Source organism: Rutidosis leptorrhynchoides, chromosome 4 (genome assembly GCF_046630445.1).
Source record: "Rutidosis leptorrhynchoides isolate AG116_Rl617_1_P2 chromosome 4, CSIRO_AGI_Rlap_v1, whole genome shotgun sequence".
Classification (NCBI taxonomy): domain Eukaryota; kingdom Viridiplantae; phylum Streptophyta; class Magnoliopsida; order Asterales; family Asteraceae; genus Rutidosis; species Rutidosis leptorrhynchoides.
In genome coordinates this window covers 484677882-484691637 of record NC_092336.1, presented here as the reverse complement: position 1 = coordinate 484691637, position 13756 = coordinate 484677882, and the positions used below count along the sequence as shown (strand labels likewise).

Here is a 13756-nt window from a genome sequence, read left to right as displayed (position 1 = left end):
ATATGTTAATGGACCACAAGATTTCATAATCATAAACATAATACACTCGCAAGTGTATGTAAAGCATTCTAAGTGGTTGAGCACATGGTAACCATACTTAACATTTAATCAACGTCGCATATTCCCTTTATTATGAAATCTCACTACACCGTACCAAGTGTAGTCACCAAAACGAAGTACTGTGCAACCGTTGAATACTGGTCGTCCAGTCCAGTTGGGGTTGTCAGGCCCGATAGATCTATCAACAGGATTCGCGTTTACAATACCCATGTAAATAGTAGTTACCAAGCTACAGGGAAATATGCCAGTGGTACAACTCAACGTAGAATATATTTTTAAGTACTTGTGTCTATTTTGTAAACATTTATAAAAGCAGCGCATGTATTCTCAGCCCAAAAATATATATTGCAAAAGCAATTAAAAAGGGGAGCAAATGAAACTCACTTTTGCCTTGAAGGTATTTAATTCGACTTGGTCTCCGATAGATATCACAAACCTAACCATATATATAATATATCAACATATTTTCTTTTTAAATAATCGTTACATATATATATATATATATATATATATATATATATATATATATATATATATATATATATATATATATATATATATATATATATATATATATATATATATATATATATATATATACTTTTAATATTTTCTTAGTCCGTGGTTAGCAGTCCGATGTTAGTGGTCCACAATTAGTTGCTTAAATAAAATAAATAAATACCCCATCGTATTCGTATTGATCAGAATTAATCTCGACCCATGGTACCATGTTGTCAAATGACGTGTTGCATACATAAAGTACCGTGTTGCGTACAATCATGAGGTCTTATGATTAATCTTCTCGTGTTGTTTAAGGGTGGTCCTGAAATATATAAAATTAAATCATAAGTAATTATATATAAAATATCATATTAATTAGAAAAGATATGATTAATTTACTTTTTCTCCAAATATTTTCGTAGCTAAACTAGCTTCGGATACTCAATCTTGTTTTAGTCGTAGTTTCTTCATTACAACTCCGTTTTTGTTGGTTCAACTTGCCACTTCCTTGGATCGAGTCAAATTTTAAGAATATGAACTGAAAATACCTTAGTTTGTATTCAAAATCATAGGTTATAGGTCAAACTTTGGTGAAACTTATGAAAGTGATCATTTTCCATCATAAAAACAACATTTAATGATCATTTTTCTAAAAATACATACACTTTGAGTTAAACCATGAAATTTTTATGTGTTAACATATTCATAAGAAATATCATATTTCCAGAACATGAACTTCCAATTCAAAGTTCAAGATGGTTTTTAATTATCCAACCCAAAACAGCCCCCGGTTGCACTCTGACGACGTAGATTCAATTTTTAAGATGTTCTTTGTAAAACCAAGTTATATCTTGTTAGGTTAGCATATAATTATGATATATTACAGGTCTTGAATTGTTTTAAAAGTCAAGTTAGAAGGATCTATTTAGTTTGCGAACAAGTTTGAAATCATTCAAACTATGTTCTTGTTGTTAAAATTTTATACCACAAAATAAGATAGCTATATGAATATGAATTGAATAAGATTATGAACAAGGTTACTACCTCAAGTTATTTGGACAAAGTTACTGCAAAAGATAAGAAATAATCTTGGAATCAAAGAGTGGTGGAGTTAGATCAAAAGTTTGGAAGTAAACTTCTTCAAATGGGTGGTTATTTTGATATGTTCTTGAAAGAGTTTTCTTATGGTGTTTAAGGCTTGTAATTGAAGCTAAATGATGGGAAAAATGCTTGGAGTTGATCAAGTATGAAGTTAGGAGTATTTTAAGAGATAAATGAGGGTGTAGATATGAGAAAATGGAGTGAAGAAATTGTGTTCATTTATAAAAACGTTTTTAGTTTATAAAGAAAGAAAATGATTCCTAATTTTGTTTTCTTACTAATAATTCATACTACTTGACAAATCCTAGTTACCTCATATCTAGGGCAGTAATAATGTTGATTAGGATGTTGATTTGATGTGTATATACCAATAGTAAATACGTATAGAAGCTGGGTATGATACGGGTACATAGACCCTAGATATACGTATAGAAATCTTGAGGAAACGAAACGAGAATTCAAATATAGCTATCTTTTGTGAATATACTTATATTGTTTTATGTATTTGAGTCCTTAAAAAGTGATTAAATACATTATATATACGATACATGTATAAGCATTATAGATTATAAGTATATATATCAAAGAATGTTACGTATAGTTATCGTTTTGAAAACTTAAGTTAGTAGTTTCAAAATATACTTATAACTTATTGTCATTAGTACACAATGAGATGTTAAACTATCCTTAGATTATGTTAAATATATATAAATACAAACGTATAATTATCGTATGTTATATAGTTCGTGATATCATCGGTCATATTGGACGGTCAAACGTTGTGTAAAACTCTTTTCAAAAACACAAGTCTCAACAATTTGGATTGCTTATCATGTTGGTATGGTTTAATTTATATAAATATTAATCTCATAAGTATAATTTGGTCAGAAAATTCCGGGTCATTACCGTGAAAACGTGACTTTTTAGCCGATATCACCTTAATATCAACGGTGCGTGGCAAGAAGAACCGGAAGTGATTAAAGATGAAGTTTTTTTATTTTACAAATCATTATATGCTGAGTCTAATTCGAATAGGCCTAGGTCCCATGGGCAGGTTTCGGTAAAACTAACTGATGAAGAAGCTTCGAAGTTAGAAGCTTCATTTTTGGAAGAAGAAATACTTCAGTCGATTAAAAATTGCTGGGGGTCGAATGCTCAGGGTCCGGATGGGTTCAAGTTCAAATTTTTTAAAAAGGTATTGGTCGTTGATAAAGGGTGATGTTAAAGCGGTAATGTGGTTTTGGGAAAAAGAGGAGATTTCTAAAGGGTGCAATGCCTCATTCGTCACGTTAATTCCAAAAAAGAAAGACTCGATTACTCTTGGTGATTATAGGCCGGTAAGCTTGATAGGTTCATTTTACAAGATAGTTTCAAAAATTCTAGCTAATAGGTTGAAAAACATTATCTCGAAAGTGATCGGAACGGAACAAAGTGCATTCATCAAAGGTATATAGATTCTTGATGGTGTGTTAGTGTTAAATGAGGCTATGAACGAATTAAAGAAAAAGAAGTGCAAAAGTTTTGTTTTTAAAGCGAATTTCGAAAAGGCATTTGATAGTGTCAATTGGAATTATCTTGCCGACATAATGAGATTAATGGGGTTCGGATCCAAGTGGATCAAGTGGATAAAGGCGTGTTTCAAGTCAGCATCCATGTCAATTTTAGTCAATGATTCTCCTACACGTGAGTTTTCATTAGAAAGGGGTATAAGGCAAGGAGACCCGTTATCGCCATTCTTGTTTTTAATTGCAGGAGAAGGTTTAAACTTGTTGACAAAAGTCGCATGTAATCGGGATTTATTTAAAGGGGTTCATATCGGTTCGAATGAGGTCATCCTTTCTCAATTACAATATGCGGACGATACAATTTTTGTAGGTAAATGGGAAGAGAGGAATGTACAAAATATAATGAATGTTTTGGAATGTTTTGAAAGGGATTCGGGGCTGAAAATAAACAATTCAAAAAGCACAATATATGGCATCGGGGTAAACGTAAATGAAGTTGAATTAACTGCAGCCCGTTTCGGATGTAAGGCGGGCTCATTCCCTATTATGTATTTGGGTTTATCGGTAGGATTAAAAATGAATAAATTGAATGATTGGAAACCGGTGGTTAAAAATTTCCAAAAAAGATTTGCGGGGTGGAAGAATAGGTCTATGTCGTTCGGTGGTAGGTTAACTCTTATTAAGTCGGTTCTCTCAAGCATACCGTTGTATTACTTCTCACTTTTTTGAGCTCCTTCTTGTGCCATCAACCTTCTAGAGAGTATGAGATGTAAGTTATTTAGAGGCGGGTCGAGGGATAACAATAAAATGGTGTGGGTAAAATGGGACGATATTCTTGCTCCATATGAGTCGGGGGGTTTAAATATTGGGTCGTTAAAAGATAAAAACTTGGCTTTGGCTAGTAAGTGGTGGTGGCGATTTAGGATTGAAATTAATGCTTTTTGGGTTAAAATAATTAAAAGTATTTATGGTCGGGAGGGCGGGTTGGGGTTAATTACATCCTCAATCATTGTTCTATTTGGTCATATATAATTCATGTGGGAAGTGTCATCTCTAATCTTGACATTCCCTTTAATGAATCTTTTGTGAGAATTATTGGAGATGGTAGGAAAACGCTATTTTGGGATGATCTTTGGATTGGTGATCAACGTTTGAAAGACAAATATCCAAGGCTTTATAGATTGGAAGCGGTGAAAGACGTTCGAGTTGGAGACAAAATCATTAAAACGGATTCAGAATCCATTTTTTCTTGGAGCTGGACGCGTGCAGTTTCTGGTAGAACAAATGACAAATTTGAACAGCTGCAAAATGATCTTAATGAGCTGCAGTGTTCAGGAAATAGCGAGGACACTTGGAAATGGCAATGGCATAACAGTGGTAACTTCAGCACCTATGAAATTGCTTTATTAATTGATGAAAAAATCTCGCAGATGACATCACAAGGTTACGAAACAGTAAGAAACAATTTATTTCCAAAGAAAGTGGAGATATTCACGTGGAGGTCAATTAGAAAACAGATTCCAACCCGAATTGAGCTTGACAAAAATATGTCGATCTCAACTCGATGAGGTGTGTGATGTGCGATGATGATTTAGAAACGATCGAACATGCTCTAGTGTTTTGTAAATGTGCAATGGATGTATGGGTTATAGTCTTTCATTGGTGGAATTTGGGTAACGTTACAACCCTATCCATTAATGAAATTTTTAAAGACGCGAGCCCATTGTACATGACAAGAAAAACATAAGCTATGGCTAGCGGTTAAGTGGATTAGTGTGGCTACATGATATGGAAAAATAGAAACCATAAAGACTTCGAGAAGAAATTTTCTTCGAGCTCGGTGATTCTTAGTGAGATTCAATGTAAAAGTTTTGAGTGGATTACCAAGAGGTCAAAGAAATGTGGTTTTGATTGGCTTCAATGGCTTACGGGTCCTATTTCGTGTGGTTTTACATCACCTCGGGTTGGAGTTGGTTAAATGTTATCTTATTGCCATTTTCATGTTTTAGCTATCTTCTTTATGATCTGCTATTTGCATTTGTACATAGTTGTCGTATGGATCTATATATGTAATTCGGGTGTATATATTTGTTGGAGAATATATGGATTAGTGGGTAAAGAATCAACAACCAGAATGATACTAGAATCGTGTGAACACTTTCTTAATAGAGTATTTCGACCCACTTGATCACGGGTTACACGAAATCACTATTAGGATAAAACTAGTATGAACAATCATCTTGACCAAAAGATAATTGTTCCTTGCAATTGTAGATTGCATAAATCTGGAAGTTTTGTGTTGAAAGTATGTTAGACATGTTCAAAATCTGGAACATTGTGTAAAGTGTCTAACCATTCATATGGAAATGAATCCATATATTTATAATGGGTCAAAAGGTGTTTACCAAAAGTCACAACCTTTCATGATACCCCATACATAGCTTGGAAGTTTATACCCATGTATTTGTGCTTAAACAAGTCCAAATACATGTAAAAACCGCTCTTAAATGTCCTGGAACAACCCCATAACGTTTGGGGTTCAAATGTGCCTTTTGGGTTGAAAAGGCACCTTTTCAGTGAGTTCAGTATTAAGCCGCGCCGCGGGTCCAGGAGCCGCACCACGGGCTAACAAAGCACAACACTTCCAAAAATGCAAAAACTCTCGAACTCAAAATCACCATTTAAGCCGCGCCGAGGGCCCATGAGCCACGCCGCGGCTTAAAGCTACTGCACACCATAATCAAGTTTAAGCTTATTTTCAAGTGTGTTTAGCCTTTCAAGTCGCGTTTTGCATTCTTTCAAGTCGCGTTTCGCATTCCTTAAGTTCCAAATATTATTTCCAAGATCACTAACATATCCTCAAACTATTTTACACTTTACGAACGTGTACTCCACACTCCCCAAATTCATGTAGCGTTTCAATGGTTTGAGCACTTTCAACTTAGCAATCCAATCAACTAAAAGGACGTTGGATCATGCTAAAATCACCAACAATTCCCCCCCATTTTAGTATGATCCTTGATTACTAAAATACCAACAAACTGATAACTAGTGCATAAGTGTAAATGTCACATGGATTGAATTTACATATAGTATATTACACGTGCAAGAATTCGAAAATCAGGGTGCTCCTTTAGTTTGAACCCATCAATTCATTTGAAACCTGTCGATAATATACACACTAGCTCCATACTTTCTACAATTAACCCGACACTATTATAAGCCATGTGTCTCAATCCTCTCATGAACATATCAAAAGCTAAGTCCCAAGCTTTCTTGAGGCGGCTTAACCTCATGTTCACATAGGTAGTCTCTTTTAATCTTGCTCAAGCGATGCAATTTTTCAAGACAACTATTAAGAAGTATTTAACTTCAACCTTCTTTATCTCACGGGTCCGAACACATACTTTGCGATCATATATTAAATGTGTTCCAATCTTCAGATAGTAGGATTTCCTCATTGAATTCAGCTCCTAGCGTTGTACTAAAAGGGAATTGGGTATCCCACTATGGAAGATCTAAATGGACTTCAATCCCACAACATTAGCCATCTTTTGCGCGCATCCGGCTAATGCTTTTGTCAAGTGATTTAGTCAAACTTTTGTTGTGACCCAACAAAATCTACATACATCACTTCATTCGTGATAAACCTCACGAAACATAATTTCTCTAAGGCATAAGTGTCTAGACTTTCACTTGTTAAAATACATGCCTTAGTCAAAGACATCCCATTACTAAAGATCACCATGAACTTTAATCTCATTCATTATGACCTCAATCAATTTCCTTTTGCAATCCTTTTAACCAAGGATTTACCTAATTCTTATTTTACCATAAGAACTTGCGAGTATTCAAATCAATTGATTGATCCGTCATTTCACATGTCCACTTTTACTACTCACCAATGTAAACCTATAACTTATACACCCTTGATAATGTATTCCCATTATCCTTGTGTACACAATTATTACCATTACATTAGTAGTGAGATTATAATCATAAACATACCTTAGCCTATCCACTTCTAGAACCAAGAAGTAATGGCAGCAAGTTTATAATATCCATAATCTCAATATCAAACTTTTGATCCAAGATACCTCATCTATACCAAGTGTAAAATCCAACAACATGTAGATGTATAATCCTCTTGATCAATAGTAAACTCAATACATTTAATATGCTTTAAGGATTCACATTGTGAACTAAACCATAGTCCATGGTTGACTTTTACAAGTACTAAAGTACTTAAGCCCCATCACAATAAATTTCACTAGACCATGCTTAATCTCTCTAACATCATGCAATATTGGTCACTTGATGTAGTCATATACACCATACCACCAATTTCCATAGCATACCTGTACTTGAAAACAATTAAGCAACATCTAATCCTTATCCATATTTCATATTAAAATATACTTGTGTCACTAACTTATATCATTTGATAAATCATCAAATGGTTAAAGGACATACTTCACTAATGAATAAAGATTTTATGATTATTTATTGTTACTTCACAACCATACAATGTTGTCTTGTAACTTCTCCAACGGATTATTACCATCCGTTAAATAGCCCAACAATTATTACCAATAAATCATTATTTTACCAACGGCCATGATTACTAACGATCCATGAGGGGGGTTCCATGTCAATATCCAAGAGAATATATTACAACTTTAAAGTGTCTAATCATTCATATGAAAATGAATCCATATATTTATAATGGGTCAAAAGGTGTTTATCAAAAGTCACAACCTTTCATGATACCCCATACATAGCTTGGAAGTTTATATACATGTATTTGTGCTTAAACAAGTCCAAATACATGTAAAAACCGCTCTTAAATGTCCTGGAACAACCCCATAACTTTTGGGGTTCAAATGTGCCTTTTGGATTGAAAAGGCACCTTTTGGATTACAAGAGCACTCCTTGGACCTTAACACTATCACTATTCAAGTCGCGTTTCGCATTCTTTCAAGTCGTGTTTCGCATTCCTTAAGTTCCAAATGTTATTTCCAAGCTCACTAACATATCCTCAACCCATTTTACACTTTACGAACGTGTACTCCACACTCCCCAAATTCGTGTATGGTTTCAATGGTTCGAGCACTTTCAACTTAACAATCCAATCAACTAAAATGACGTTGGATCATGCTAAAATCACCAACAATATTGTATAGTGATAGTGTTAAGGTCCAAGGAGTGCTCTTGTAATCCTGGGCTCTTTCTTTGTAATACATTTTGGTAATAAAAGTGGCTTGCTTTTAAAAAAAAAGTATAAATATAAATATAAATATAATATCAATATATATTATACCAAAGAGTCAATGGCTTGGCGGTATCGAGGTCACCCTTACAACCTTGATGTTGAGGGTTCGAATCCTGTTTAGGAAAATTCGTGGTGTATATATTCGAGTTAGATTTAAGTGGGTGTGTGAGTTTGCCTTTCAAAAAAAAATTATATATATATATATATATATATATATATATATATTATAACGATGAAGATATGATGATAAAATTATTAATAAAATGAAGGTATGTAAGTCACCTAATTATCTAAACGTTTTCGATTCTGTATTATCTACTACATTTTTTTTAAATGTGGATGACCCGCCAATTGAACTTCGAATGGCAAATATTTCTGGACTACACTATTTTTTAGATAATAATATTATTAATATAGTTTCTTTATTTGAATATATTAATGAATTGAATATATTAATGGCGCAGTGGGTTTCCTTTGTTTATGCTTAATTATTAATACCTGAACTTAGTTTTAATTTGTTTTGTCTATACTTATTTAAATAAAATTAAAATACCAATAACAATAAGTTCTTATCTATTTTGCCTTGTACAAACAGGTTGTTTTTTGGTTTATTGATAGAATAAAAATAGATCACATGTATGTGTTTATGATGATTATCTCTCTCTCTCTCTCTCTCTCTCTCTATATATATATATATATATATATATATATATATATATATAGCCAAAAGTTCAAACGAGAACCATAAAAAAGGCGAGAACTGCGAGAACTTTTGATTTATAAAGATTTTCAAATGTAACTAGATTCAATCACACATAAACCTTGGTGAAGAGTATGAATGAACATAAAAAAGTTGAAAAACACTTATATTTGCCCTATATAATTAAATATATAGTTTCTCGTTCACATGTGCATTTTTGTTTTCGAACATGTGAACAGTTTCATATAATTAACAATTTAACATGTAATTTGAGCTTATGAACATATGTTTGTTAATAATACGTGAATTAATTAACATTTGCATGTAATTTGTTGCATTTAAACGCATAAAAACTATTAAATTAAATAGTTCTTGCAGTTCTCACTTTTTTAGTGGTTCTCGTTTGAACCTGCCCATATATATATATATATATATATATATATATATATATATATATATATATATATTTCACCTAAACTTGTATGTTGTTTTATATATATATCTCAAATTTGATGGAAAAACTCATTAAAAATGTAAGCGGAAGAACAAACTTATGTATTCGGAAAAAAATTGAGAATGGCATGAAGATATCTTGTGTCCGTCTACATTATTCTAATAATTTTCAACCGCTTTTGTAACGGAACAACTTACAAGTTTGGGTAACCCATAAAATCGTTGAAAGCAAAGTCGATTAAGCAAGAATCAAGTGCGTGTTGCTGGGCAAATCTCGCGACACGAATACTTGAGCTCCGCTCGCGAAGAAATCTCGCGACCATAACAGATGTTGTGATCGCGAACTGCTAACAAAAGTGGAGTTGGTTTGGAGCTAAGGGAATCTCACGGCCGTGATGAGTTTCTTGCAATCGTGAGATTGTGCATGGGCGTAGGAAGTTCGAACGTGATTAGGAGTCCTTGTTGCGTTGTGATTCTAACTCGTTTAGAATTATAAATATAACCATATGTAACCTGTAATTGTGTGTACAAAATTTATAGTAGAAAACCTCCGGTTTGCGCATGTGGACTAAACACTTCTACGTGTTTGGAGTTGGGATATAAGTATAACCACGTTAAATCCTTGTGTCGTTTACATTATCGTTTTATGCTTTATCTATTCGTTTATTGTTTGTGGGTTAGTGATTGGTATAAATCACTTGTCTTGTTAGTCCATAAGTCCTAACAAGTGGTATCAAAGCTTCAAAGTTTGAAGATCAAGCACAATGGAGTTCGAAAACATGGAGAACGAACGACGGGTTTAGGATTTGTGTAACATGTATCGAGATCAAAGGGCTTAGTTAGTAGGTCGCGAAGAACCCACATGTATGTCTTGTACTCATGAGATAATCTATTAATAATGGTCTATGATTTATAATAGGTCATTGTGTTGGTTTGTGCCGGCAACGGAGTCAGTGTTCGGATCAATAGGTTTTGTTGTAGGAAAGATTTTCTAAATTTAGAGGTTCTGGCGTAGCTGTGGTAGAAACTTCATAGCAGGGCTGTTAGATTGCCTTGATATTTTTACTGTAGCTTCTTGGCATGTAAATATAAATACAATCAAAATTTGGTAGTGATCGGATCGCTTAATTGGGAGATATGATCTTTTAAAGTTGCTGCCACTCAGGAAAAAAATCATTTAAGGTTTGATTGCGGAGCCATGAGAGAAAAATCATTTCCAATTCGTCTACCGTAGGATCGACCTGAAATTTGGACTGGAGGTGCTACACACATACACATACGAATCTACGTGCGGTAGCAATTTGGTGAAGGTCAGACCATCAGATTTTAAGATATCGGTTTTCAATTTTGAGCAGTTTCAGGATGAACGTTTTTTCAGGTGATGCCAGTGCAAGACGATTTATCTTGTGAAAACTCGGACGATATAATTTTTATGGATGGTGGTTTGTTACGGGAGCTCAGTAGGGTGGTTTACCTCATATTTGGGCGGTGTTGTAATGACGAGATGCACTGGTTTGAAAGTCGATAGTGGGAGTTTATCGGGGAAGTTGGATACTTGCGTGGTTTGAAATGGAATGACCAAATAATTGGTTGGATATTTAAAGATTCTTGGAATATGCGGGCATATATTCTTGTAAGTCCCGAAACTTGAGCTTTCTAGGATTGATGAGGTTGTCGAGCTAGTGGAGTTGCGAAGATGGTTATGCGACATTGTTTTTCAATGTTCTAAAGATTAGTGCGGTGATTCCGGATAACACCAGGGTTTCGAATACTTGTTTTACTCTCCAATGGTAATGTAATTTGCGATTGACTAGTGGTACAGACCAAGTTTCTTCTCGAGTAGCCGCGTTTTAATTCTTTCTCGTACGGTGGGAGCGTGCTTGGGTGATGTGATGACCCGTCCAAATCCATTTGGACAAATACATCATTCATCGATTTCACAGTGAGGTACTGACCTCTATATGATACGTTTTGTAAACATTGCATTCTTTTGAAAAGGCACACCATAATTGAATATCAAATTCTAAGGTTTTTGACGTTTGATGATTTTACATATAGACAATCACCGTACTTAATAGTTTACAATACTACATCCGTTGATAATGCAGTCAAAATAAGATACATGGTGATGATTTTGTGAATGCAACGTTTTCTCGAATAATACATGTATGACTCCATGCACATAGCTTGTATAACAGATAAGCAAACAGCGGAAGACTTCTAGGAACCTGAGAATAAACATGTTTAAAAGTGTCAACACAAAGGTTAGTGAGTTCATAGTTTTAATGTTGCGCATAATCCGTATATAAAGTTGGATCACAAGATTTCAGTTGTTTCATCCAGAAACGTTTATCAAAATATTCTACAAGATTGAGCACCCTAGTAACTAAACTTTAACGTCTATAATAAGTACCCCTGTTTTAACATACATGCAACCAACATGTACAATAAATGCAATCCAACGTGTACTAAACTCAAATAGTATACGTCTGTTTTATAGTTCAGGCTAGGGTTTCTATACCTGAAACAGATGGGGATGTCAAGCCCTATGGATCCATATATAACTACTCGCGCCCACCAGTTCTTATAACCGGCAATTACTAGTTGCCAAAGCTAAGGGATTTTCGGTTCAAACTCGGTGTAGAATTTAGTATGTACTTGTATCCATTGCGTTTAAAATAAAGTGCATGTATTCTCAGCTCAAAAATATAGATTGTAAAAGCAATTAAAAAGGGAGCAAATGAAACTCACCTTAACAGCACATAAGGTCATTCACCGAAATGTGATCGAAACTCGGAATGCAAAATAACCGTAGATCTCAACCTAGAGAACATATGTTGGTCAATACATGTCTAACAAGCTAGGTCGGGTCATAGTGTATCACAATCCTAATGCTCAAGACCGACATGTAAAAGTTAACAAAAGTCATCTCAAAAGTCAACCTGACCCAATATGATCTTTAAATCTATACATGTTTATTAACATAGTATAAGTCTTGATAATTGAACGAATTTATAGTTTATCAAACTCAAAATATTATTTATTTTCAGGAGCTATATTATATCTGAATTATCATGGCAATCGAACATGATTTATTATTTCATATAGTTTTTTAATACTTGTAAAATCAGATTATAGTGTTTATAAAGCTTTAAAACATGATAAGACAGTCAACTTTGACAATTGTTCAACAATACGATACGTGCCTTATATCGAAATTCATTTACTCGATTAGTAATATTTGAAAATCCAATTTATCAATCTTATAGACAACTTGTTTAAATATCAATTGCAGATTCAAAAGCAATTTCAATTAATGTTAATTATAATTCATTTGACCATAACTTTTAATCCGTTCCTCGAAAACACACGATTTCTAAATGAAAAGTTATTAATTTTTCGACAGCTTTCCAACGACATGCATATCATATACCTTTTATCAATAACATATGTATCAAATTCGTGATTCATCATAAACTATCTAACGACAAAATTAAAGCATACAAGCATTCATAAACATATATACTCGAGCACTAGACATAGATACACTATTAATATATAAAAGATAAGATATGAATGCTCACGTATCAATATTGTGATTCAATATTGTAGGAAAGTACTTAGACGCAACGGAGATGATAAACACTAGGTTTGACTTGCGAACAATACCCCCGAATCATACCCATAAACTCCATAGCTATAACCCATAGTTTTCTTAGCTCTATCCCGCTCGAAAAACTCGTTGTGAAATAACTCGATCATAACCTCGTTGTATTATTTTATGTATAATACTAATACTAAATACACTAATACTACTAATATTAATATTAAAATTAATATTAAGAATAATAATAATAATTTATAAGTAAAATAAATATATATACAGAGTAATTGAGATAGATAGAGAGATATGGAATGAGTTCTGCTGAAACACTCGAGCTTTTATAGCACCATTTTAGAAATAGCACCCCATGCGATCGCATGGGGTTTACTCTCTATGGCCATGCGATCGCATGGCAAGGATTTCCAGCTCACCTTGTTTTGTTGTTTTTCTTGTCGACATATTTAAATAAATATATAATTTATATAATTTATATAAATTAATTATATATTATATTATATTCTCGTGCCTAGTTAACTTGTAATTTTGGTTCCGATGTCTTG

The 13756-nt window shown here is 33.5% G+C and overlaps 1 protein-coding gene across 1 annotated transcript; it reads left to right on the top strand.

Moving 5' to 3' along the window:
• The first annotated feature begins 2894 nt into the window (after positions 1 to 2894).
• On the top strand, positions 2895 to 4735 carry LOC139842357 (uncharacterized). The gene is made up of 4 exons (XM_071832506.1): positions 2895 to 2999; positions 3165 to 3420; positions 3538 to 3814; positions 4213 to 4735. Exons 1-4 carry the CDS (start codon positions 2895 to 2897, stop codon positions 4733 to 4735), a joined length of 1161 nt encoding a protein of 386 aa, XP_071688607.1.
• The last annotated feature ends 9021 nt before the right edge of the window (positions 4736 to 13756 follow it).